The sequence below is a fragment of the Petaurus breviceps genome, unplaced genomic scaffold, assembly GCF_028583685.1.
Source record: "Petaurus breviceps papuanus isolate PSGF00001 unplaced genomic scaffold, PetGlider_PUasm1.0 126, whole genome shotgun sequence".
Taxonomy (NCBI): domain Eukaryota; kingdom Metazoa; phylum Chordata; class Mammalia; order Diprotodontia; family Petauridae; genus Petaurus; species Petaurus breviceps.
In genome coordinates, this window is record NW_027185655.1 from 41,732,817 (window position 1) to 41,760,196 (window position 27,380).

The 27,380-nt window shown below is 36.7% G+C and overlaps 1 protein-coding gene across 6 annotated transcripts in view; it reads right to left on the reverse strand.

The window, feature by feature from the left end:
- CAMK2D (calcium/calmodulin dependent protein kinase II delta) overlaps window positions 1-27,380 on the reverse strand; it is a 363,589-nt gene that overhangs the window by 22,142 nt on the left and 314,067 nt on the right. For 4 of the 6 annotated variants that reach the window (XM_069095418.1, XM_069095444.1, XM_069095434.1 and 1 more), the window contains 2 exons: window positions 25,368-25,409; window positions 21,515-21,563 (listed from right to left, as the gene is read on the reverse strand). In XM_069095418.1, the coding sequence (XP_068951519.1) occupies window positions 21,515-21,563; window positions 25,368-25,409 (91 nt within the window). The remainder of the gene's footprint in view (window positions 1-21,514; window positions 21,564-25,367; window positions 25,410-27,380) is intronic. The other 2 variants (XM_069095453.1, XM_069095429.1) reach the window with 1 other exon arrangement.

Below are 27,380 nucleotides of genomic sequence, written 5' to 3' on the forward strand. Positions count from 1 at the left end.
AGAGAGAGAGAGAGAGAGAGAGAGAGAGAGAGAGAGAGAGAGAGAGAGAGAGAGAGAGAGAACATTTTTAATCTTTATGTTGAAGGTTAAATACGGCAGGTAGAATTCTCTGTTTGAATAATATCACCGAGGGTGATGACATTGAATAGTTTCATACTCTGGAGGACTGGGACCTCAGTGAAAATGCCCACAAATTCTAGACTTCCTGTCTAGCATAGACTTAGAGCTATCTTCTCTACAGATGATAGTAAGGTTGTACTAACTGCAGGTCTAACAACTTCATCCAGTTAGAACAAGGTAGAGATCCTTGAAATCGGAAAAAGAGGTTTCAATACCCAAAAAAACATAGAAATAAAGGTCATAGATTACCTTCTGGCCCTCACCCTGAGATTATGTGAATTAATGAGATAATATATGGAGAGCACTTTGCTTTGCAAACCTTAAAGCAACAGGTAAATATTAGCTATTTTTATTATTATTAATGATAATGATATTTTTCACATTATCATTAAGAATGAAAATGATAAAATGACAATAATAGCGTTATATATAAAATAACATAAAAGGCTTGTTTATCTGATTACCCAGTTGACAGCAGGGTTTTTTTTTTTCTTTTTTTTCCTTTGGGTGCTGCTGTTGGTTTTCATCCAAACCTGTGATTTCAACTAGCATAGGGAACTCCCTGTTTGCAAACTCTCTTCTAATAATGCCATTCCCATATAACTTTTTTTTAAAGATTTTTTGAGTTGTCTGGGGATACTGAGAGATTACATGACTTGCTAGTATGTGAAAAAGGCTGGATTTGAACTTAGGTTTTCCTGCTGCCCCAGCAGACTGGAAAAGTCAAATAATAATAGTAATATCTAGCATTCATATAGTGCCTACTTACGTGTCAGGCACTTTGCTAAATGTTTTACAAATATCATCTCATTTGATCCACACAGCTCTGAGAGGTAGGTGCTATTATTATCCTCACTTTGCAGATGAGGAAACTGAGGCAAATACTAGCTATGTGTGACTTGCCCAAGGTCACATAGAGTTTAAGGCTAGATTTGAACTCAGATCTTCCTAACTCCAAGCCTACTTAGTTGCCACCAGTAGACCTTGGGGGATGCGCCCTTCCTCATTCAAAAGAATGCTGAAAAATTCATTTAGTGTCTAATAATTTACTGCACTAAGAATACGGGAAGGGCAGAGTTGTGTCCTCACACTCCCTCTTTACGGTTTAGTGGGGGATGTAGCAACAGTCAACACTTCCTATTTATTTAATCCTTTACTCAATAAAGCATAAGTTTTACTATATTTCATTAAGTGTGGGGTCACACCATGACTCAGAAAGGTGTGGTCTTACTGCTACCTGTAAGATGGTGATGACAACACACAGAATGTAAGGAAGATGCTCAAGTCCTTTCATTAATCCCAGGTAGATCTAAATTATGAACCTGACTTTTGAACACTATTCACTTTCATCAAGTGAGAAATAACATTTGTAAGTTGCTCCAAGAGCCAGCAGCCCTTCCCAGAACTATAGCTGAAATATGAATCAAGCTGAAATAGAAAACAGGAATTTCTTTTCCCCTCAGGAGAAAAGACCTGAGGCACAGTCAACAGGAGGAGGGACCCATTGACAAGAGCTGAATAAATTCTCTCTTGGGGTTAAAGGTTGCCTGGTACAGTAACAAAGCCTTGGCTTTAGAGTCTGAGGGCCAGCATCCAATCCCACCAGTCCATCTCCCTAGGAAAGTGATGGCACATGTGTCACACGGTCCTTCAGGTCCTTTATCTCTGCTAAGGTACTCCTATCGCATCATCTGTTTTTACCTCTATCTCATCATCCTATAGATTTATAATTCAGTTTCTCTATAATCTTGAAGCTGCAACAATTCTAGCCAATGCTTTTAAATTCTACTGCATCTGTACTATTTCTCAAGTGAAGGAGTCATGCAAGCTATTTAAAAATTTCTTTTGCCTTTCTTTGTAAACCCAGAGCTGAGTATGGTACCAAGCAAACAGCAAGGGCTTAACTGGGCCATCTCCTGATCTATATCTGACCAGTGGAACCAGATGGCTCCAGAGGACAAAGTGAGGCTGGTGACCCTGCACAGCCCTCCCTCACTTAAATCCAATTCACTTGTAAGTCATGGCTTCACTTCCCTGACATCACGGTCCTCTTTGAGAACAAAGGACAAATAATAACAAAGACTAATGTAGACTATTGACTAACAATATTGGTGAGTTATTACTCACAGGAGCAAGACATACCAAGGCTGTAGTCTACAGGCAGAAGAGTTTGAATCCTGCTTCAGACATTTAATAGCTCCGTGACCTTGGGCTTAACCTCTCTCTGTCTCAGTTTCCTTATGTATAAAACAGGAGGAGGGATAACAATAGTACCTATTTCACAGGATTGTTTTGAGGATCACATGAGATTATATGTTAGGAGCTTTGTAAATCTCAAAGTGCTTTATCAAGATTAGTCATCTAATGGTTAAGAATCAAAATCTGTGGAAACTGCTTTCCAGACCTTCTATAGCCACCAACAAAAGCCTCTTTCTCCAGCTTCAGCAGTGACAATGAATGAATAAATGAACATTTAACTATTTTCTGTGTGTCCAGCACTATGCTACGTGCTGGAGATACTAAGGGAAAGGTACAACAGTCCCTGCTTTTAGGGAGCTCACATTCTAATAACAGGAGATAGATAACCCATACTGGGGAATTCAGACCCAGGGTAAATGGAAAGATTTGGTGGTTTTTAGCATATAGGGAGAAGAAAGAAGAAAGGAAGAGAAGTGGGAAGGAAAAAAAGAAAGGAGGGAGGGAGGAAAGGAGGGAAAAAAGAAAAGGAGGAGAAAGGTAGGGAGGGAAGGAAGGAAACAATCTACATTAAGCACTTAACTATATTCAAGGCACTGTGCTAAACTTATTTTAGTTCATTTTTCAGTCATTTCTGACTCTTCATGAACCTTTTTGGGGTTTTCTTGGCAAAGATACCAGAGTAGCTTACCATTTCCTTCTCCAGTTCATTTTACAGATGAGGAAACTGAGGCAAACAGGGTTAAGTGACTTGCTCAGGGTCACACAGCCAGGAATTGTCTGAGGTTGGATTTGAATCTAGGTTTTCATGACTCCAGGCCCTGCCCTCTATCCCTTATACCACCTGGTTGTCCCCTATGCTAAACACTTTACAATAATGATCTCATTTTACCATCATAACAATCTTGGGCAATAAGTGCTATGATAAATCCCATTTTACAGATTAGGAGACTAAGGCAGAGAGGTTAAGTGACTTGCTCAGGGTCACACACAAAGTAAGTGGTTAAAACTACATTTGAATTCAGATCTTCCTGAGTCCAGGCCAGGGCTTTATTCACTGAGCCAACTAAGCTGCATCTGGGTTCCAGAATTAGAGATCTAGAGTTGGAAGGAACCTTAGAACCTTATGGTCCCCTCTAGTCCCTCTGATTTTACAGATAAAGAAAATAATGCTTAAGGAGTTTGTTAAATAGTCATACAAAGAGTAAATAGGATTTGAACTCAGTCCCAGTGACTCCAAGATTACCACACTTTGTACTTTCCCACTCATGGTAGTATATACATTTTTATATTGGCCACCCTGTGGTATGATCTTATGAGGGTCTCATTTTGTTAAGCCTAAGAGGGGAAGGCTGCAGGGGTAGGGGCTGGGAGGTTGGGAGAGGGAGAAAGGGGGAAGGGAGAATGGCCCAAGTCAGGCCCATCCCAGTACGGAAGGGCTGTCAAGGTGGACAAAGCATCAGATATGTCCACAAAGGTCCAACAGCTTGAATCCAACTCTGAGATTCAGAGAAGCCTATTTAGGGTTGAGATGAGAAACAATTGATTTTGTTTATAAGAAATCAGGAACACATAAAACAATCAACAAAGTCAAGATTTTACAAATTGCTTTATCCTCACCATTGCTCTGAGGGTAATCTAGCTTTCCAATGACTTGGACTGCCTTTTTACAATCTCCTCTCTTCATTATAGCTTCTGTTTTGAACAGGTATTTCCTAACCAAACACTCTTTTGTCTGATCGACTACATATCATTCTTATCTAGTGGAAAAACAAATTGAAAATATTCCTGAGCAGATATACTCCTTTACTGAGTAATAATTCAGATAACAGAGATTTTTCAAGAAATACATCTCAAAATAAAGGCAGGAACAAAGCAGTGACACATTTCTTCCAAAGCAAGTCTTAAAACATTTTCTGGTAAGATTATATAAAAACTATGCTGTCTAAAATGGCGCATTACTTTCCCGTATTTATGTGTGGAAAAATAATTGGCCTCCCTGCACCAACAATGAAAATAAGTTCTTTGCATGCAGATTCCTTGGAGTTTGATGGGAGGTCTTTCACAGTCACTTTCTAGTATCATTTCATTTTAACAAATAATTCTCAGCCTCTTACTCTCTGCCAGGCACTGTGTTATCTCTAGAAACCTTCCACCAGGTATTCTGAGAGTCCATTCCATCTTGTACTGACATGGTCTCGCTTGTATTTTATCATTCTAGTACCTACTGGAGCTTCTTAAGCTTCCCAGGGGTTTTTCTCAGTAGTTTCCTCCTAAATCCCCAAATTTCAGTGTACTTAGGGCAACAGCTGTTTGCTTCAAGATAGTCTTATACTAAGAAAGCTAAGCAGGTCTACCATCCTAACAATGCAGTGACATTTTAACTATAAAAAAGTTATTTCACTGTTCCGTGAATGGTTAGATGTTTCCACTTGTCTGCTTTTGACCCAGAAAGGTCAGAATGAAAGATGATGGCCCAGCCAGACTGCAGGAAAGGGTCATTTGAGCAACCAAGTGATGTTATGATATTGTATTTCTGTATTTATAGGGCAATCCCCAATTCTGGAAGCTACAAACATTGTAGTGGGGGATGAGCAAGCTATTAGCACTACCTCCAAAATCTCCCACTCCCTAAATGACATTAGTTTCATTGGAATTTCCATTTCATTGAAATGGAAAAGCATAAAGGGTGAGGGCAGTCAACCAAGAATGCTACAGAACCCAACATAAACCTAGCATACACATGGTCCCCGGCTCAGTATGACCATTGGTTCTTCCTTTCATTCCTTGTCCTAGGGCACGCTAACACACCCAAGCACATCTTTGCACTCCTAAATCCTTATATATTCCTATAAATGGGTGAAAAATACTACAAAGTCTGAAAACAGTAATTACTAGACCTTGATTCTTTACTATAAAGTGAGGGGTTTAGATGACCAGACCTCTAAGGTATCTCCCAGCTTCAAATCTGTGATCCTACTATGAAAATAGAGGAAGGCAAAAGAATGGATAGGGCACAGAATAATTAAGGATTGATTCTCTTTCCTTATTGTTGAGATTTCATGATAGAATAATTTCCTCCCTAGGCAACAGAGCAAAGAGAATAAGTTTTTGCATGTTTGTGTATGGAGAGGTGACATGTCCCCCCACCCCACCCCAATTCCATATATATTTTTCTATACTTTAAAGAGCCGGGATTTCATCTGTTGGTTCATCCTCCACACGTGTGGATTATAAACTGTCTATAAGAGCTGCAAAGGCCAAAAGATTCATCAAGATGTGGTTGCCAAATGGGTGATAAGCCTCTCTGCATTTTGTGAGGCTGGTCCTTTGAGAACATACACTCGGACCCATACTCAAAGCATTACCAGCTTGGTAGGATCTGTTGGTGATTCTGTTCAAACTACTAAGAAAGCAGGATAATTTCTCTGCCATAGTGAGTGTAGTAAGATGCTGAAGGGACATCTACGTATGTGTATATATGCAGTTATAAAGGATAAATTTAGAAATGCAATGCTTAATAAATCTGTCACTTAAGATCTTATATAGCCTTGGACAAGTGACTTAGACAGTAGGATACAGGGAAAAATCATGGGATCTGAAGTAAAATTCTGGGTTTGAATCCCACCTCTGCCATTTACTACATATATGACTTTGGACAAGTTATTTCATCTTGATTCAAATCCTCCCTCTAACACTGACCTTATACAAGTCTTTTACTTCACCCCTTTCCTAGGCCTCAATTTCTTCATCTATAAAATGGGTTGGACTAGACAGTCTCTGAAATCTCTTTCAGCTCTAGACTTATGATCTTAAATATATACGAATGACCCATTTAATCACATTAATTATCCAAGAAAGTAAGACTACCCCTACTGGATCCAAAATACACTAGAAATCAGTCTGTACTAATATTTGGAAACCTGTAACAACTTATATGACTTACTCATGCAAAGTCATAGCTATTGTGATTCTAAGAGACTGAGATAAGGGGGGAGAGAGGGCACAGGGCACAGTACCAGTCACAGAGATAGGAGATGAAATGATGAGTGTGAGGAGTGGTGAGTGGGCTGGTATGGCAGGTCAGTTAATCTGTTTCCTTAAGTTTTCACACCTGTAAAGTGACCATCATAATAGCACCTATCTCCTAGGGTTGTTGGAAAGATCAAATGAGATATTCATAAAGCACTTTGCAAACTTTAAAGTGTTATATAAATGTTAACTATTATTATTATTAGTAGTAACATGAGAAGCTTTGATTTCTTGAGACAGAAGCAAAGTTTCTCATACTTCACCAACACGGTAAATGCATATAAAAAAATCAATGTTTTCTTTAAAAATAATAGTGCTTTATTATTTACAAAGCACTTTCTTTTCCATGAGTCAATAAACATTTGTTAAGCACACACTACGCTCCCGGCAAACTGCTTAGAACTTAGACTATAAAGACAGGCAAAAGACAATCTATAGGAAGTAAATATTGTCCCCATTTTACAGATGAGGAAGCTGAGCCCACAGCTGGTGAGTGTCAAAGATGAACTCAAGCTCAAATCTTCTGAATTAAAGCCCAGTGTTCCTTCCACTACTTCTGTACAGGGGACTATTAATTCTTCTAAACTTCCTCATTTATTTTATAGCTCTATTTCAACAGAATACCTTCATATTTAAATTCTGTTTGGCAATAATGTGGCATGTCTGATTATGACCCTACAATATTTAAATTAAAAAGTAATGAGCCTTGGGGCGGCTAGGTGGCGCAGTGAAGAGAGCACCGGTGCTGGAGTCAGGAGGAGCTGAGTTCAAATTTGGCCTCAGACACTTAACACACTTATTAGCTGTGTGACTTTGGGAAAGTCACTTAACCCCAGTTGCCCTCTAAAAAAAAAAGTAATGAGGCAAAGGAAGAAATCAAGGCACCTCACTTAACATTGTCTCAACTCCCACATATGTCTCCCAATCTTCCATCTCAAGTTGGAAGCAAATTACATCTCAAAAAACTGTAATATACCGTGTTTCCCCGATAATAAGACACTGTCTTATTAATTTTTTTGGACAGAAAAACACCAGAGGGCTTATTTTCAGGGGAGGGCTTATTTTAATGAACATTGACAGCAATTTTAATAAACAGGTAAATGTGAACAAAAAAAATGTACCTTTATTCAATAAGCAAATCACTGGGGAAGAACAGGATAACGCGCTCACTGCTGCAGCTCTGATTGGATGCAGCTCGGAGGGCGGCGTGCATTTCACGGGGTGGGGGGGGACAGTGCATACAGAGGGTACCGTAATGTAGCGTGTAGCGCAGGGGATCACCTTCACTACAGTAGCAATCTCAATAGGGCTTATTTTCGGGGGAGGGCTTATTTTAGAGGAATCTTACACAGTAAGGGGAGGGCTTATTTTCGGGATAGGTCTTATTATCGGGGAAACACGGTATGTCAGAATAGGTCACTGTTTGCCACCTACTCTTTTCTAAAATATAAATATCCTTATTTAAAAAATCATCTTATCAACCATTTAATTTCAATGGAATTGTTGGATGTTAATACCTTAACTTCCCAACAGTGATAATATTAAAGCAGTAACAGTCAATCCTGAACAGCAAAGATAAGTCTCTCAAAAACTAAGCAAGTAATACATCCAGTAATATTAATCTCTATTAGTTAGATGACTCATCTTCCTGAGTTCAAATCTAGCCTCACACACTTACTTGCTGTGAGATCCTATGCAAGACATTTGACCCTGTTTGCCTCAGTTTCCTCATATGTACAATGAGCCAGAGTAGGAAATGGAAAACCACTCTAGTATCTCTGTCAAAGAAATCCAAAATGGGCTCATGAAAAGTCTGTCATGATTAAAAATGACTGAATGACCACCACAACAACAAACCTCTATTAGTACTGAATATTTCCCTTTCGCTTAAGGAAACTGTGAATGGTATAATCTGTGTAGAAGCTTCTCTTTGAGAAGGCCCTGCAGTATTCTGGGGTTGGATGTAACAACAACAATGTCATCTGAGAACAGGGCCCTCTGGAGGACAAGACGCTCTAGAGGGAATCCCATCTCCATTTGTATCCTGGACAAGACACCCTCCTCCTTGCCATGGGGAGTGCCTTTGGTGAGTCTACATGTCCTCTGGGTATTTGAGACTATTTGCTTTTGGTTCTCTTTCCTGACTCATTTGCTGGCTCATTATCTGTATCACATCTCTAACTGTGGGTATTCCCCAAAGATATCTTTTTCTTCTCCCTTTACTCTCTGTCTCTATTTCTCTGGTTTTATTTCTCTCTTTATCTTTCTGTAATGTCATCAGGTCCCAAGGATTTAACTATGATCTCTAAGCATATGACTCTCAGATATAAACATACAAACACACATGTACACACGTGTGTAAATATGGGCACAGTATACATATACAGGCTGGGTCTCTACCCTGAGTTTCATTCCTACATCACCAAATACCAATCAAACTCTAACTGTGATAACCTTTCCACTAAATCACATTAGCCCGGGTATGTCTGTCACTTAAATGTTGCCAAAAATAAAAAAGAAAAAGAAAAAATGACTACTTTTCTAAAATATTTTTAAGGGTCAGCATACACATGGCAAGGAGTCAAGTATTGGACAAGGGGATCCCAACTTTTTGTATCCTTACTATGTGGTCATGATCTGAGTATTGACCTTTTTCTACTAATCTAAGATACTTGAGACTTACTGAAAATTGAGAATTCAGGGTCATGATTGAATTTCTTGCCTCTAAAAAAATCTGTTCTCTTACAACTCAGAGAAAGGAGGTAAGAGTAAACCTTGCTTCTTGGTTCATTCAGGGGTATTCTGGAGCCACTCATACTGGGACTGTTAAATTTTTTATGTGAACATATTCACCTCAGAAGTTAGCAAATACTACAAATCAGTATTTGATTTATTATTTTGCTGACTGTTTAGAGTAGACTTAAGAAAGTGACAGTGAAAATGTTAATAATGCAGATTAAACAAAAGTGCATTGTATATATATATATATATATATGTGTGTGTATATATATATATATATATATTTTCCACCTGAAAATCTGGTTATTAAACATTTGCCAGCACACCCATGATTACTGAACATTTATTAGGCACATTATGGAATATCATGTGCTGTGCTAGGACATTAGAGAAGGGGATATAATAAAAGTTCTGTGTTGCTCTCAATGGGCCTGCAATCTAGTAAAGGTAAAAATATGTGGGTTCAGATGAATATAATACAAATTAGAATATAGGTGGACAGTAGAATACAATAAGAAATCACTTTTAATTTGGAGAAACTAATGAATATGAAGGAGGTAGCATTTAAACAGGACCATGAATGAAAGATAAGATACAAATAGATGAAGATGGTAAGAAGGGAGAAGAATATTTCAGGTACAGGGGTTCAGGAAACAACATGGAAAGTATTAAATGGGAGTACATATTTGGAAGTTGGCATGCAATAATACTAGATAATATACTTTACCATATTTATTTTCAAGAAGTATTTATCAATAAAATTAATCCACACCTAGCAGTTTAATGCATTTGACTTTAGCATTAAAGTCAGTACTACCATATTTGAAGTGAGAAATATTTGTATTTGCACTTTTAAGAGGAAAACAGACAAAAGTTGAAGATGGTCCCTGGTATTAAGTTCACATGTGCACTTTTTATACTAGATTATTAAAAAATATGTAAGATCATAAAGATATAGTTTTGTTAGGACAAATGCTTATAGGATCAAAGGATGGTGAGCAGGAAGGGGCCTCTGAGATTGTCTAAATACAAATTCTTCAGGCAGCTAGGTGGTGCACTGAATAGAGCACCAGCCCTGGAATCAGGAGGACCTGAGTTCAAATCCTGCCTCAGACACTTAACACAAAACTAGCCATGTGACCTTGGGCAAGCCAATTAACACCAATTGCCCTCCAAAAAGCAAAAAAAAAAAAATACAAATCCTTTATTTTACAGAACCAGGAAGTGACCTAATTTCCTCTAAAGCTAAATCTAGTATTTTTATCACTAAACTGTGACTGTCTAAGAAATGAAGATGCCAGAATATTTTTGAAAAGTCTACTGAATCAAAAAGGTCATATTTTGAAACACCCTTTTCCATACTATCATTTTATATTGGTAGGTTTGCAGGGAAGATTTTTTATGACAAAAAATTATTCTCACTCAATTTTAAGTTTGGGTTCTTTATATAATTTATTGTTGCTCTTATTTTAGAACATTTATATAGGTTAGATATCATTATGCATTCCTTATTAATTTATATAGAGGACTCATAACATTCTCCTGACATTATTATATTTGAGGTAAAGGACAAAAAATTAAAAAAAAACTGTATATGGTTAACATCACAATCAAAATCCTTGCACTCTGAGGGAAGAAAAGCAGCTTTTTCAAAGTCACCAAACAAACAAGGAATAGATCTGGTAACAGAATTGATGTCACTAGCTTCTTTGGCAAATGAAGTGATCTGATCAGTTACTACTATTTAATGTATCTATGGAAGATATTTTAATTCTTCAAAATTGAATAAATTTAAATGATAAAAAAATTAAAAGACTGAAATAAATAATAAAAATATTTTAAAACAGAGCTTTACAATTAGCAGCTTATTTTGTCTACTTTTATTAGGTTATAGGAAAACTAGAAGATTGACATGAACAAGATCTATATTGTATTATTGTACTATATTGCACATGTGAAAATATTGTAATGCAAAATATAATAAATTCTCAATAACATTTAAAAATATAAAAGCCCTGAGACTTATTCCTCCTCAATTCAATCCTCACAGGAATAAATATCTATGCATGATAAACAAAGATTTTTTTCTTTCTTTTGAATCATTAAAACATATTTTAAGTGAAATTGTAAAAGAATTTAGATCTAGAAAAGGACAGGAGGAATCTTGCAATTTCATAATTTATGTAACATTGCAAAAAAAAAAAGGAAATGAAAATTGCATTTCTTTTCCCCAGGCCATTTCCAGACTTCCTAATCTGTGTTAACCAATTTGAAAGGAAATCATTTGTTTATGTCATTTTCTATCTTAGATTCTGGAAGATATAATATGGGAAGGTAAGCTACCACTTCTGTTTTAAAATGCATTTTATATAACTTTAAAATCTATAAAGTACTTTACATACATTTTCTTATTTGAGCCTCACAACAACTTTGTGAAGTAGAGACTAGAGATATTATTATCCCCATTTTGCAGATGAAAACACTGAAACTCATGGCGGTTAAGCAAGTGTTCTATGATTTAGCAGCTAGTAAGCATTGAAGGCAGGAAGACATGAACCCACTGGCATACAGAATTACTGAGATGTCCTATTAGGCTACATTTGGAGTAATAGTCTATGAGGTTGATAATAAGCTCTGCTTCAACATCTACCTGGGTTTCAGGTCAAGACAAAAGCTTCTCTATGCCTCAGTTTCCCTACCTATAAAATTAGATTGTACTAGATAATCTCTGAGGTCCCTTCTAACTCTAAAATTTAGGATTTTTTTGGTAAATATGGTTTCTTTGCCTATTGAGTTAAATGCCTTCCTGGGAGATCTTGAAGTATGTCCTAATACCAGGTTTAAAAAACAAACAAACAACAAATTGTTAGTTAAATAATTCAGTTTGAATATGCCTGCAAGTTTCACTGTAGATTTTCTAGTTTCTTTTCTTCTCTGTTAAGTAATTTATTTAACTATTAAACAGCCAATCTAAGGATTGGCACACAAGACAATTTTTGATGATATTCTAACCCTCTTTTATTTCCCTTCTCTCTTCTTTATCTATTCTCCTCTTTTATCCTATATTTTTACTTCCTTTCTTCCTTTTTCACTTCTCCCCTGATCAAGTCTTAGAGCTGTGCATAGCACTGGAAGTATTGCATAGCTCTACACTCACGGACACCATTCTGGACCACATTCACTATGGTTGTACCAAACCTCTGACTTCTGGTCTACAATTTCCCTGGCCTGTATGTGTTGAGAAGAAGCACAACAGCAAGACATTCAAGCGGATATTGAAGAGCAATGAGTAGAAAAGATGGTACAAGGACACACTGAAGCACAACTTCGAAAGACGTTGCATAGCTGTGGACTGCTGGGAAACTGCAGCAGATGGACCAGCTTGATGTACACCAATCAAAGATGGAGGTCTGACTGTGAACAATGGTGCTGGGCAGACTAGGAGGTGGAGAGGCAGAGTGGGATACAGCGACAGGGCCTGCAAACAGTGGCTATGGCCACAAATCAGAGGAGAATCTTCACATGTACACCACGTGGAAATGACTTGCTCAAATACTACTTGTTATAAGCACACACACACCTAGGGACAGCAATGCTGTTAGTGGGTCCATCTTCCAAAATAAAGGTTAACAGGATAAATATTTAGGTATACCTCAATGACTTAAAAGCATTTATACATGTTTGTTAGATGCATCTCAGCTCTAACTGGAGTTTTTATTTAAAAATATCCACAGTTAAGCCTCTTTTTGGACAAGCTCTGCAAATCCTACAGCAATCATGTTTGCCAGCAACTTTGGTATATTCCATGTTGTTGATAATATGTTATTGATATTGGCCAACTTTCACATGAAGAAGTGAAGAGGTTAGTAAGTTCCCTTATCCCCATTAAACAACAAATAAATGCAATGCAGATTTCCTAAAGGAGCATTTGAGGGAAAAGGATACAGATAATTATCAAATGATGACTGAGACCAGAATGCTAGTGAAATAACTGAAATGTTGAGTTTTTTTTTTCTAACAGATAAGGAATATGTAAGATTTCCTTATATATGTATATGCACATATACTTGGAGGCTTATCTTGCCTCTAATAATTTTTTAGATTTAGATTTGCCTCTAATTATTATTTATTTAATTTATTAGGCAATAATTATCTAATTATTGCCTAAATTATTTCAAGAGAGACTTGAATAAGGCATATTTATTAAATTTTTTATCTTCATGTTGAGGGGTCATTAAGACAAAAAAGAAATGACAATAAACCTCAGATGGTATATATTAGGAGGATCTTACTCCTTTCTTGGAATTTAAATGAGACTTGTAGCACTTATTCAGAACCAAAACTATTCACAAACAAGAATGAAATTTGGGTAAGAAAGACTACTTTTCTCACTTAAATCAGTTGTGACTTAATGGATTTAGCTCTATTCTCTCTCACAGGCAGAATGGTAAGTCTCTAACATTGGATAAACAGGGCATGAGAGGAAATACTATATTTATGACGTACACCAGAGAAGTTCCTTCCATGTTTTCCTATTCTGCTTACACAAAATTCCAAACCCTTCCAGAAAATACTACAACTTCTTTCCCATCTCCACTATGGCTATGTTTATTTTTTATAAAAATTATTCAGGTTAAACATTCTTTTCTTTTTAAATTTTGAGTTTCAAATTCTCTCCCTCCTTTGACCACCTCCCCCCTCCCACTTGAAGGCAATATGATATCAATTATATATGTGAAATAATGCAAAAATATTTACATAATTATCCATATTTCAAAAAAAGCAAGAAAAATAATGAGAGAAAAGTATACTTTAATTTGCTCTGAGTTCACTAGTTCTCTCTCTCTGGAAGAGGATAGATAGCATTTTTTCAACATGAGTACCTTGGATTGTCATGACCAGAGGAGCCAAGTCGTTTACAACTGATTATCATCATTATAACATTGTTGTTATTGTGCACAATGATCTCTAGGTTCTTCTCATTTCACTTTGCATCAGTTTATATAGGTCTTCTCAGGTTTTTTCTGGAACTCATTTTTGATAGCACAGTAATATTCCATTATAATCATATGCCACAACTTGTCCAGTCATTTCCCAGTTGATAAGTATCCCCTCAATTTCCAATCTTTTGCCACCACAAAAAAAAAACAAAACACTGCTATAAATATTTTTTACATCTAGTTCCTTTTCCTTCTTCTTTGATCTTTTTGTGGTACAGTAGTATGTGTCTCTAATCAACAGTGATTTTGAACAGGTTGTCATATGACTTTAGATAGATTTGATTTCTTCTTCTGAAAATGATGTGTTTATATACTTTGACCATTTATCAATTGAGGAATGGCTCTTATTTTTGTAAGTTTGACTCAATTCTATATACACAGCATACATTTGAGAAATGAGGCATTTTTCCAAGAAACTTGCTGTGAATTTTTTGATATTACTTCATTGTCTATGGTACATTTTAGCAAAATGTAGTTTCCCTGATTATTCCTTTTAATTAGGCCTATTTTTTCTTTTGCTCTTTCTGAGACCATGATTACCATCTCTGCCTTTTTCTAGTTCGGCTAAAGCAGATTAGATTCTTTTCCTCACCTTTACTTTAAATTCTGTGTGTGTGTCTTTCTGTTTCTAGTGTATCTCTTATAAACAACATATTATTTGATTCTGGTTTGTAACTCATTCTGTTATCTTTTTCCATTTTGTAGGTGAGTTCATCTCATTCACATTTACAGTTATGATTACTGTTTTTTAAACTCCATCCCATTTTTTTTCAGTTTCTCCTCTCTTTTTTTAATCTTAATCTCCTTACAAGTCTTTTTTGCTTCTAACCATTGCCTCCTTTAATCTGCTTTCCATTTTATCATCCCTTCTGCCATCTCTTATCCCTTCCCCTCCTATTTCTCTATTGGGTAAATTAAATTGCTGTACACAATTGAGTGTGTGTGCATGCATACATGAATGCATGTGTGCGTGTGTGTATTCTTCTTCTTTAAACAAATTCTCATGGGAGTGAAGTTGAAGTATTGCCCATCAATACCCCCTCTTTCATATCTCCCTCCATTGTAAAAGTTCTTTCTTGTATGCCTCTTTTATGTAAGAAAATCATTCCCATTTTACCTCCCCCTTTCCCCTTTCCCCTGTGCATCTCTCATGCCTCTTTTTATCCCTTAATTTTTTTGTTGAGATCTTTCAGCCTAATTGAAATGCTGTCTATGTAAAACTCTTTTTAACTTCCGCAATAATAATAAAGTTCTTAGGAGTTATAGGCATCATCTTCCCATACAGGAACATAAACAGTTTAAATTTACTGAGTCTCTTATAATTTCATGATTTTTTTTTTATGCTTCTCTTCAGTCTACTGTTTGAATGTCATATTTTCTATTCAGCTTTGGTCTTTTCATCAGGAATGCTTGATAGTCCTTTATTTCATTAATTATCTATTTTTTCCCCTGAAGAATTATACTTTGTTTTTCTGGGTAAGTTATTCTTGGTGTAATCCTAGCTTCTTTGCCTTCTGGAACATCACGTTCCAAGGTTTCTGCTCCTTTAATGTTGAAGGCATTAAATCTTGTGTGATCTTGACTGTGGTTCCACAATATTTCAACTGTGTTATTTCTGGAAGCTTGAGGTATTTTCTCTTTGACCTGGGAACACTGAAATTGGCATGTAATATTTTTGGTAGTTTTCATTTGGGTATTTCTTTCATGATATAACCAATGAATTCTTTCAATTTCTTTTTTACTCCCTGGATCTAGGATTTCAAGGTGGTTTTCCTTGATAACTTCTTGAAATATGATGTCTAGGCTCTTTCTGTGTTCATACATTTTGGGAAGTTCAATAATTGTTAAAATATTTCTCCTAGATCAATTTTCTAGGTCAATTTTTTCTCTGATAAGATATTTCACATTTTATTCTATTTTTTCATTCTTTTGACTTTGTTTTATTATTTCTCAATGTCTTATGGAGTCCTTGCTTCCACTTGTCCAATTCTAATTTTTAAGGAATTATTTTCTTAAGTAAGAATTTTGTACCTCTTTTACCATTTAGACTATTCTATTTTAAAGAAATTCTTCAGTAAATTTTTGTAGCTTCTTTCTCATTTGGCTTATTCTGCTTTTTAGGGAGTTATTTTCTTCAATGATTTTTTTGTGTCTCTTTTACTATTAAGCCAATTTTGTTCCATAAGGCACTATTTAATTCAGAACATGTTTGTGCCTCTTTTACTAAACTGTTAATTTTCTTTCATCTCTCTCATTTATTTACTCATTTTTTCTCTACCATTCTTATTTCTTTCTTTAACTCTTCCAGAAATTTTTGTGGGTTTTGAGTACAATTAGCACTTTCCTTTTAGTCTTTGTTTGAGCTGCTTTCACACTATTGTCTTCTGAGTTTATATCTTGGTCTTCCAGGTCACTGCAGTAGCTTTTTATGGTCAAATTATTGTGAGTTTTTTGTTTTGTTTTTTGGTCATTTTTCAGCCTGTTTTTTGCCTTTGAACTTTATATTAAAGTTGGGCTCTGCTAACCTGGGAGTAAGGAGGGTTGGAGCTTTTTCATGCTGCTATTTCCACACAGTTCTGGCATCTGCTAGTTTTTGGTGCTTCCAAGATAATTAAGTGGTGAGAGGTGCGGTCACTGCTCTTCTGGTCATTGTTTGTACACAGGAAGGGCCCCTGCTCTCTGACAGCTACAAGTGCTAGTGCTTAACCTTGCTTTGCAACTGTGACCAGAGTCCCTGCTCCCTTGTGACCATCACTCTGGAACTATGACACATGGGCAATAGAATTGTTAATCAGCCCAGCTGGATCCAGTGATAGTAAAGTACTATACCCACTTTTTGACCAGTTGTCTGAGCCCCTCTGGGCTGAGAGATATCTCCTAAAGCTGCTATTGTTGCTATAGCTACTGTTGCTGCTATTGCATGTGTGGGCTTTGGATAGACCTCCACCCTAGCATTATGGACTTCTCTTGCCAACCTCCTACGTTTTCTTATGCAGGAAAAATGCCTCACTCTAACCTTTTGTTGGTTCTGCTTCTCCAAAATTTGATGTAAGGCACTTTTTAAAGAGTTATCTGGAGGGGAATGTTGAAAAAATTCAGCTGGGTTGTTTCTTACTCAGCATCTTGGCTCTATACTCCCTCCCCCCATTTCTTTTTCTGACCTAAATCCCAAGAATTTAAAATGAAGATTACTCTGGTAATAGTTCTAATGCATCTAAAGCATTTAGAAAGATTGTGTTCCTTGGATTCCACAAGATACTAAGTAGAACTTTTGTACCCTTTGTACAACTATCTCCTTGTCTACTATGACTGCCACCAGTGGTTCATCAAATAACTCTTGGTTTAACTGTAAGCACATCCATATACAAGTTCCAAGTAGGATAAACATATATTTAAATGTGACTTGGATGGATACTTTATGCAAGGTTCTGCTTTAAGTCAAAAGGATGGCCTTATTGGCATTTTGGAATCTGTTTTGATTTAATGGTTCTATAATATCATTCAATATTAAAGCATCTATCTAAAGAGACATTTGTCCTAGAAAGAGGATGTGCAGAAACAGGCTACCAATGTGGCTAACTGAACCAAATATTTCTTTAATTCTTGTAAATAATTAAAAAAAAATCCTTGTGGCTTAGTTATTATGATCTTATAGATTTCTTCCAAGTCTAAAATGGTTTTTTTCTGAGATCTGGCTAATTATTTAGTTTACTTATTCATACCCCAATTCACAAAATATAAAGAGACAGGATAGTACAGTACAATGAAAAGATCACCGGATCTATGAACAAAAGACCTGAGTTCAAGTTGCACTCTAACCCTGACATACTATTTGTGTGACCCTCAGAAAAGTGATTATGCTCTATAAGTCTCACTTTCCTCATCTATAAAATGGGAATAATAATACTGATGCTATCAATGTCACAGATTTATCTTGAGGATGCTTTGCTGCCTGTCCTCTATAAACACTAAACATGAGCTACTGTCATTGTTGCTAATGTTACTGATGTTAATAATCATTAGTCATTGATATTAATAAGTTTTATTCCTCTGTTATGGTTTCACTCAGATGATTCACTGTGCAGGAGTGCCCTATTGATTCTTAAATGCAATGATTGCAGAAGCTAAGAAAGGTCCTCTCAAATTAAAAAAAAAAAAGCCCAGTAGCAGAAAGGTTTTGAGTAGTGAAGTGAAGTGGTCAAAAGCTGTCCATTAGGAAAATGAATCCATCAGTAGCACATAAAAGCAAAATATGATAGAGGTTATGAGTATGGAGGACTGGGAGGAGTGTGGTACAATGGAAGTCAGGTAGAGGAGACAGATTAAAAGGAAGGCTGCTGAATTCAGTACTAGGTATGTGGAGCTTGAGGATATCCTGTGGTGTCCTCACCGTAGGGGAATAGTAAGGAAAAGCGAATCTGGAGCTTGGAAGAGAGGTCAAGGCTGGAGATGTAGATAAAGGAGTCATCAACACAGAGAGTATGCTCCATAGCCTGAATTATATACCTCCATTTTCCACATTACTCATTTAATATAGAACTTACCTGACACAGAAGACTATCACTGTGTCTAAATCTGTGATATCTCAATGGAGATGTAGGAAAGTCTGGATCATTGAGACGGTAAATGTAGTGGAGGTTATCTTCTAGGGAAACCTGTTAAGACTATTTTTGGTAACAATAAAATTTTGACAACCTTGAAAGGTTACAATATGGGGTTCCTGACCATGGTTTAAAATCTAAATAAAATTAATAGCACTTATCCGGAACCAACATCTGTTACTAAGAGAGGTCAACTATGAGTCAGAAATATTAATGTCCACCAGACAGACACACCTTTAATCCATGCTATTGTGAAGGCAGAGATGGGTAGATCTCTTGATCTTGGGAGTTCTGAGTACCAATGGATTAAGGTAAGCCAGCATGCACACAAATTTCAGTAATAATATTGTGAGTCCCTGGGAAATAGGGATCACTGGGTAGTCTAAGGTACAGTAAACTGGTTCAGGTCGGAAAAGAGAACAGGAAGAAGTTGTCATGCCAAGAAGACTAAGCTTGGTGCTTGTATTTATGGTCTCCCAGATAGGGAGATTCAAGGAGAAGGGGGAGAGAGGAAAGAGAAGGAGAATGAGGAAAGAGCACTGTTCTCTTCCTTGTGGGAGTGGTCTATCATACTTCATTTCATTTTCTATTGTGTTAAGAAAGGATTATCTTCAATATTCATTGAGCATATTTCTAAGAAAAGATACTAGGGTTGAGATACAGGAAAGATTCTTTCTCTTAGTTCCATGTTGAGCTTATCTATAGAAGTCCAAGGCTTCTAGGGAATGATGCAAATGAGGAATGAATCTCCTGATGCTAAACCCCATTAGATTTGAAAGAAATATGCAAATTAAGCAAACAAATAAACAAAAACAAATATTGCTTGGATGACAGGGCCAATAAGAAATAATCAAATTTGATAATAATGTAAAATTCTATGTGAACCTTAAATGTTAGTAATTATTGCTGTTGGTGTCATGCAATTTTCTGAAACTCTGAAGGAGTTAAAAAAGGATGGCGATGAGAATAAGCATTTACATAGCTCACATCTCCAGGCATTGTGCTAAGTTCTTTACAAATATTTTCTCATTTGATTCTTACAAGAACCCTGCAAAATAGATGCTGTTATTATTCCCATTTTACAGTTGAGGAAACTGAGGAAGATAGAGGTTAAGTGACTTATGCAGGGTCGTGTGATTAGTAAATATCTGGGGTTGGATTTGAACTTCAGGACCAGCATTCCATCCATTGTACCACCTAGATGCCTCAAATATACTCTCCCCTTGATAAAGACATCTTGTCTAATGAGTCTGGTATCAACATTGCACTGTATTGCTCTGGACTAGAGCACAGGGACTAGACACTGATGAGTAGACTGATTAAAAAAAAAAAAACTACTCCTCTATAGCTTCTGTAAATGTATTGACTTGCCCATGCTTTAGTTAGATGAGTGATTCAGTGCAATAGATAGAGTAAAGAATCGGTTCTATCAACTTTTACTAATTGCTCCATTCAACTGAAAATGATGCAGAAAACTTGTTGACTATAACCTTTTTTCCTTTCCCAAATATCTATAACAACACAGTCATTGAAAATGTCCTGGCTCTATACTTCATATTAGACATGCAACTTTCCAGGAAGATCCTTTTATTTGTGGCAAACAAATAAATAGTACCAGTAATGGCTATGTAGTTATTTAAAAAGAAACACTCTAATGATATTATTTCAGGAGTTAGGGAACTATTTAAAAAAAAACAACCAAACAAACCGATGTTCACCTTTGTTTGATATATGTCTGCCAAGTGATTCATTTGTATTAAAAAGGCATTGTGAACCTAATAAGAAACCTGCTACAAACTACATTAAGGAAAATAATACTATGAAGAACTGAAACAAAGCAATATAACCAAAACAACTGGTTGCAAATAATAAAACTTTAAATAAGCAAATTCAATTACATTAGAATATTACTATATATGTGCAGAATTTTTTAGGAAATAACAATAAATATGGAAGGATTTTGAAAATTCCTTGTAGCCAATACCAGAAAAAAAAATTGAAGAGAATAAAAAAAATCATAAAGAAATATAAAAATACACAAAATCATCTGATAACAAAATAGCAAAAGAAGAACTGTGAATACTACCCAAGAGACAATCCTACTTCACAAAACCCAGGCTCTCTAACAAGTGGCTTTTATACTTTTTTAACCGGGTCCTAATCAGTTATTTCACCAATATGAAAACTGTCGTCACTGACACAGATCAGCAGCTCATCATCTGCACCTTCCAGTCATAGGGAGTTGTCTGGGGGACTGAAAGGCTACATGACTGCCTGTGGTCACCTAAGCCAGTTGGTTTCAGAGTGAGACATGAACTCAATGGAGTTTTTCTGATTCGAAAGATGAGTCTCTCTCTGCCATTATAGAATATTCTTCCTCTGATATTCCACTCATGTTTTTAAGTGAAATCTGCTACCTGATATAATTATACATTGATGCAATGTCTCTTGAATAAAAAACTGTGAGATCTGAGGCTTTACATTTTATGATTAGATTAAGCTTCCAGCAAATCTAAGATGATCAATAAGCATACTTTAGATATTATTAGTATAACATTATTTAGAAAGATGACACTATTCTTGTCTCAAAAAATGATAAACTGGGGGGTGGCTAGGTGGCACAGTGAACAGAGCATTGGCCCTGGAGTCAGGAGAACCTGAGTTCAAATCCAGCCTCAGACACTTAACACAAAAACTAGCTGTGTGATCTTGGGCAAGTCACTTGACCCCAATTGCCCTCCAAAAAAAATGATAAACCCCTATATTTGTCCATTAATGTGAGCTTCCTTGTGCCTCAGTTTTCTGATGTTCAGGGTATAACCATACCTTTCACATCTTCATCCTCAATGGTTGTATTGGAACTCTCAGTGGACTCCTGTTAAGAAGCAGACACAATTAAGTTGCATATGGCAGCCTTCCATTGGTATTTGCACACATTTAAGCAAGTAACACAGCTTGTGGTGCACAGGACATGCATATCCCAAAGCCAGGAGTGTGAATGTGTTCACATGCAAATGGGTACATAGACTAGGATGGTTTTAGCAGGAACAATATACTAAACACTCTGTCCATTTCAAAAGGGAGTGCTGTGATGACATGGTCAATTTTGGGGTTGGGATAGGCTGGGTTACTTGTAGAACCCAAAGATCCTATACTTCATTTAAAAAGTAAACTGAACTAGACTCATTTATTCCATACTGTTTTGTAAAGGAGGTACTCTTTTGAATCTTAGTAGGGAAATTCCATTTCAAATGAATATACATCATCTTTAGAATATGAGAAATTTCATTATTTTTCAACAAATTTTCTATTTATTGAATACCTGATCAATTTAAGGTACTGTGCTAAGTTATAGACATAGTGATATATTTTTTTTAATTTTCCTTTTCTTCTTCTTTTAGGTCTGGACCTGTGGTTTCATCTTTGTGGGGAACTTGAAGTTAGCAAGAGCTGACTTTGACTCCTGCCTCAGATACTTAGCTGTGTGACCCTGGGAAAGTCACTCAGTTCCCTTACCTGTAAAATAAGGGAGTGAAGGAGGGAGTGGAGTTAATGCTTTTTAATGTTCCTTCCAGGTTTGAATGTGTAATGGGAATGTAAATTTTTAAGATCTTCCCTGCCCTTAGGCTAAAGTGCACCTGGAGCCTGGGGAGGGAGGCTTGTTTTTCAGTAGATACTTCTTGATTGGCCAGTGAGTCAATAAGGTTGTTACATTCTCTGAGCCAGGAGAAGCCTATATAAGCCCTGATGTGTAGCTTTGTTTTGGGACTCACTTTGAGAAGTGTTCTGTGATTTGATCTGGATTCTGGGAAGCAGTTGTTGAGAGCCCCTACCTCAGCTTTGAAAAACCCAGATGTTGAAACCCAGATGTTGATTTGGTATGGATGTAATGGTTGGACAGTTTGGAAATCTGTCTACTTGATCTGTTTCTCTGTCTTGATAATTCTGTCTGTATACTTTGAAGTTTGGGGTGCTGACCTTTTTCCCCTGAACTAGGTAAATGATACATATTTGACTGATTAAAGTAAGCTTGTTAACCCATTCTGAGTTGTTTTCCTTTAACAAAGCAGATCCAAGAACCTGTGCTGGCAGCCACCCTGGGGTGCTTGCTGCTACAGAATGCTAGCTGGCTCAGTAGATAGAAGACCTGAGTTCAAATCTAGCCTCGGACACTTTCTAACTCCGTAATGCTAATAAATAAGTCCCTTAACCTCTCTAAACTTCAATTTCTTCAACGGCAAAATGGGGATAATAATTGCACCTAGTTGCCAGGGTTATTGTAAGGATAAAGTGAGCTATCTTTATAATGCACTTTGCAGACCTTAAAGCACTATAAAAATGCTAGCTGGCTATTACTGTTACCAACAACAATAATAACACACCTATCTATGATACTCTGATCACATAAACTCGGATGTACAAACTGCTTCCCCTGATAGATAAAACCAGCATATAATTTTTAGTTTCACAGAGTTGTTTTAGATGCTGAGAAGCTGAGTGAATTTCCCAGGGTCACACAGAATCTGTTAGAAGAGGGCCCTCAACCTAAGTTTCCCTAACTCCAAGGCTGACTGTCTATCAATGACACCGCACTATCTTGCAGCATATATGACTTCTTCCTGTGTGTAGAATCATACATCTGGGATGAAATTCTATTCCACCACGTGTAAAGAGACAGGATAATAGAATTGGCTATATATTGAAACCAATTTTGAAAGAACTTGCCTTGAGATAAAAGCATGGAGCTGTGACAAATACATTATCACTGACTGCTAGATCTATTTGTCATTTCATTTTTTTTTCTAAATCAAAAAACAGTTCAAATTGGTAAGATCCTTTCTCCCATAATGAAAAGGCAAGGCTACACACGTGTATCAATGAAACAATATATGAAGTGAAAGATTAGTAAGACACATAAAAGGACACTGCCAATATTGAGAGATGTGATTATTTCTTAAATTGTTTGATATGATAATACTTTTCAATCCAAAGTGATCCTGGTAATCTTTTTTATTTTGATTTTTTTGAGGGGGAGAGGAAAAAAGTCTGCCATGTTTGTCTCCATTAGAAAAAAAAATACATCTACAACTTGTTAAACTATACATAACTTATGAGGGAAAAATAGGCTCAGGCTTTCAATTAGGGGTCACACATTCAGTGAAGTAAAAACATTTTTTAAAGTGATTAGAAAAAAACAACAACTCTGGTCAGTGTCCTTTTCTGAAATTATATAAAAAAAGTGAAAATGGTCAAAACCACTGAATATACTATTTACATGGAAAGTACAAGCATAAATCAAGCATATAAAAGGCACTGTATACAGAAAACCATCCCCATGCTTTTTGGAGGGTGACGGATTTTATTCCAATCCACGATGCGGGTAAAAGGTCACAGCCATACCATGCGCTGTAAAACTAAAGTCAAGGATGGAGGTAGAGAGAATACCATGCATGCAACAGCTCTCACAAGGAATGTAGCTAGTGCTATTGAAGCATCCACACCAGTTGCTATGCTTGGTCTTTCATTTTTTCCTGATGATGACCTTTAATAATAACTTTGGGTTTCTTTTTGTTCTTTTTTTTTGTTGCTGTTTTAATTTTTTTTTCTCCTGTGTGATTGCCTTGACTTCCTGAAGAAGTCAAAGCAGAAACTGGACATTCTGAAGACATTCTATATCTAAATTCCATGGCAGTGCAATAAATCTAAAATGTTAGTACCACAAACACCAATACTTTATCCCTCCCCTTTTTCTCTTTTGTGCATTTTTAGTGTTTGGTAAGTTAAGTTATGCCAGAGAGAAATTGTAACTTAGGTCTTTACCTAGAACATCACCCTGAGAGAAATATGGCCCATGATTGAATATAGAATTTGACAAAGAAAGATGGTAAACTCTGTTTTCCTCTAGACATGAAATCATGATGTAACAAATGAATCAGAGACATGTAATGCATTCAGAAATTTTTTCCTTTCATCCTTTAGATACTTAAGCAAGTGCGAGTTATTTGTTCACCCCACATGCTGAGCAACCACACAATTTATTATTTTAGAGCAGATGTAAACATCGTCTTCTTGGCCTTTAGCTCCTCAGTCTGAGCCATGAAATTTCTTTTCAGGAAGTGCACATGACAAGACAAAGAATACAATATATGGGAGATAAGACTCCCACGTTCTGCTCAAAGTCATGCAGAAAAAACAAATACGTGGAAATTAAAAATGAAACACCTTGACAACAGAACTGATCCAAACTCAAAAGCTACACTGACCCAACACGAGTCCCTGCCAACTCAGGGGTTAAAGTCTTACAGAAAGCTGGATGATGTAGCAACATCTAGAATTCCATGCAGAAAACATAACCACCGTCTGCTGCATGAACATGCAGAAAGAAAGGAGAGCAGATGGAATGGTTTCAGATACACAATCATCTTCAGAAAGACTTCAGGCATAATGAGGGATGTAAGTATACCATTTTTCTTTCAAGGCATTTTTTGGGCATAAGTTCCTTAAGCAAATTAGACCTACTAGGTCCTTGGATTTAAAAAAAAATTTAAGAGCGAGAGATACGATGAAGATGTGTTTGCCTAATTCTCCATAATGAACTCATTTTGTTCGACTCTTCTGTGAAATGTAAAAGCATCTTGTAAAAAAAAAAAGTGAGATGGAGTCGATTCTTTCTGAATACCTTGTTTCCATCAGGGTTGTGGATTACAGTAGTTTGGGGCTCCTGAGTGAGAACAAAATAGAGAAAGAAACAGTTTGCATTGGTACATTTGTCTTACCAGTGTAAGGGACAGAGCAAAGGGAGCCAACTTAAAAAAAAAAAAAAAAAAAAAAACCATTAACCATGACAAGAGTAGAAGCAATGTTAACTGCTGTCAGAGGGTGCAGCTAACAAGTTCGTGGATGAAAAATTTTCTGCCTGATCAGCTCATAAAATATACCACCTCCCTACTGCAGCAGCATGCAAAAGACCTTATTCGAGGTCCAGGTATACAAGGCTTTGAAGGGAGGCACTCACTGTTTCACATTTAAACTACCTCATTTTTAAGCTTTAAGGTTTATTCTATACAATTGTACCTGATAGTGCTGACCAAAATCTTTCCATTTAGACAACTGAAAGAAATGAAGACAATTTAGAGAATGAAGGGGGAAATCCCAGGATCAAAGTAGTTTTGCTTTTTCTAATGCAGGGCTTATTTGTTTGCTTGTTTTTTGATTGTCTATACTTAAGAAAGTGTTAGAGAAAATGTTAGCAATGCAGATTAAACTGAAAAATGTGTCATGCCCTTGGGGGAGGGGGAGAAGTGTGGTGGTGGTGGTGGCAGCTTATTTTTAAACCTTACCTACACACTGCAGCAGACTAACTCAAAGGGTTAGTTGCGAGGGTACTGAGACATTGTGACTTGCCTGGGTTATCCAATATTTATCAGAGATAAGATGACCACAGATCTTCCTGAAATCAAGACAAGCTAGTTCTCTATCCACTATACCACAAAGTTTCTCAGTTATTTCCAACTATATTTTCTTCAATTCTGAAATTATCATTCATATAATAGGAAAGAATAGAGAAAAATCAAGAGTGAATTTAATACCCTTTGGAAACACTGGAACCTATTTTTGTAATTACAGAGAAACAGATTCAAGATTTAGTTACTAAGGGTAAATATATTTGAGAATGAATTAAATAATTCATCTGTACTTATTCAAACATGTTCTCTATGTAGGCAAATGTTAGCAAAAACGAGCAGCAAAAAAGGCATCCCTGCTTTAAAAAGTAGATAGATTCGGGGCGGCCAGGTAGCACAGCAAGTAAGAGCACCGGCTCCAGTGTTGAGAAGACCTGGAGATCGAATCCCGGGTTCAGACATTTAGCACGCACCCAGAAACACCTGGCCGTGTAACCTTGAGCAAGTTACTTAACCCCAATTGCTTAGGGGCGTCCAGGTGGCTCAGCCAGTAAGAGTACCGGCTCCAGTGTTGGGACAACCTGGAGATCGAATCCCGGGCTCAGACACTCAGCACCACACCCAGAAATAACTGGCCATGCAACCTTGAGCAAGTTACTTAACCCCGATTGCTTAAAAAAAAAAAAAGTAGATAGATTCTAACTTTGCCATACAACTCCCAATGATATTTCCATGATAAAACTGGAGACATATTCCCATGGTGGAGAACAATATTCAATGTGGTACACTGAAAAAATTAATAATGTTACAATATTCCATATGCACCTTTGGACTAGCTGTCTCAAACCTTCCCCCCCCCCCCCAACCTATGGAATGCTCTCCCTCCTTGTACCCCTTGGAATCCCTAGCCCACTTTAGGCTTGGTTCACACTCCCTGATCCTCCCTATAGTTGTTAGAGCTCTTCCCACTACCCAAATTACTTTTTATTTACTTTGTATATAATTGATATTTGTTTCTCTGTGTACGTGTTTTCCTAAACTGTGGATTATATAATCTCCTCAAGGTCAGGGACTGTTTTCTTTTTGTGAAGGTACATCTCCAGGGCTTATCCTAATGCCTGGTTTGCAGTAAGTTCCTAACAAACACTTGTTGAAACATGCCTCAGAGAGAGATAGACAGAGCGAGACAGAGAGAGAGAGAGAGACAGAGACAGAGAGAGAGACAGAGAGACAGAGAGAGAGAGACAGAGATAGAGAGACAGACAGAGACAGAGAGTGACAGAGACAGA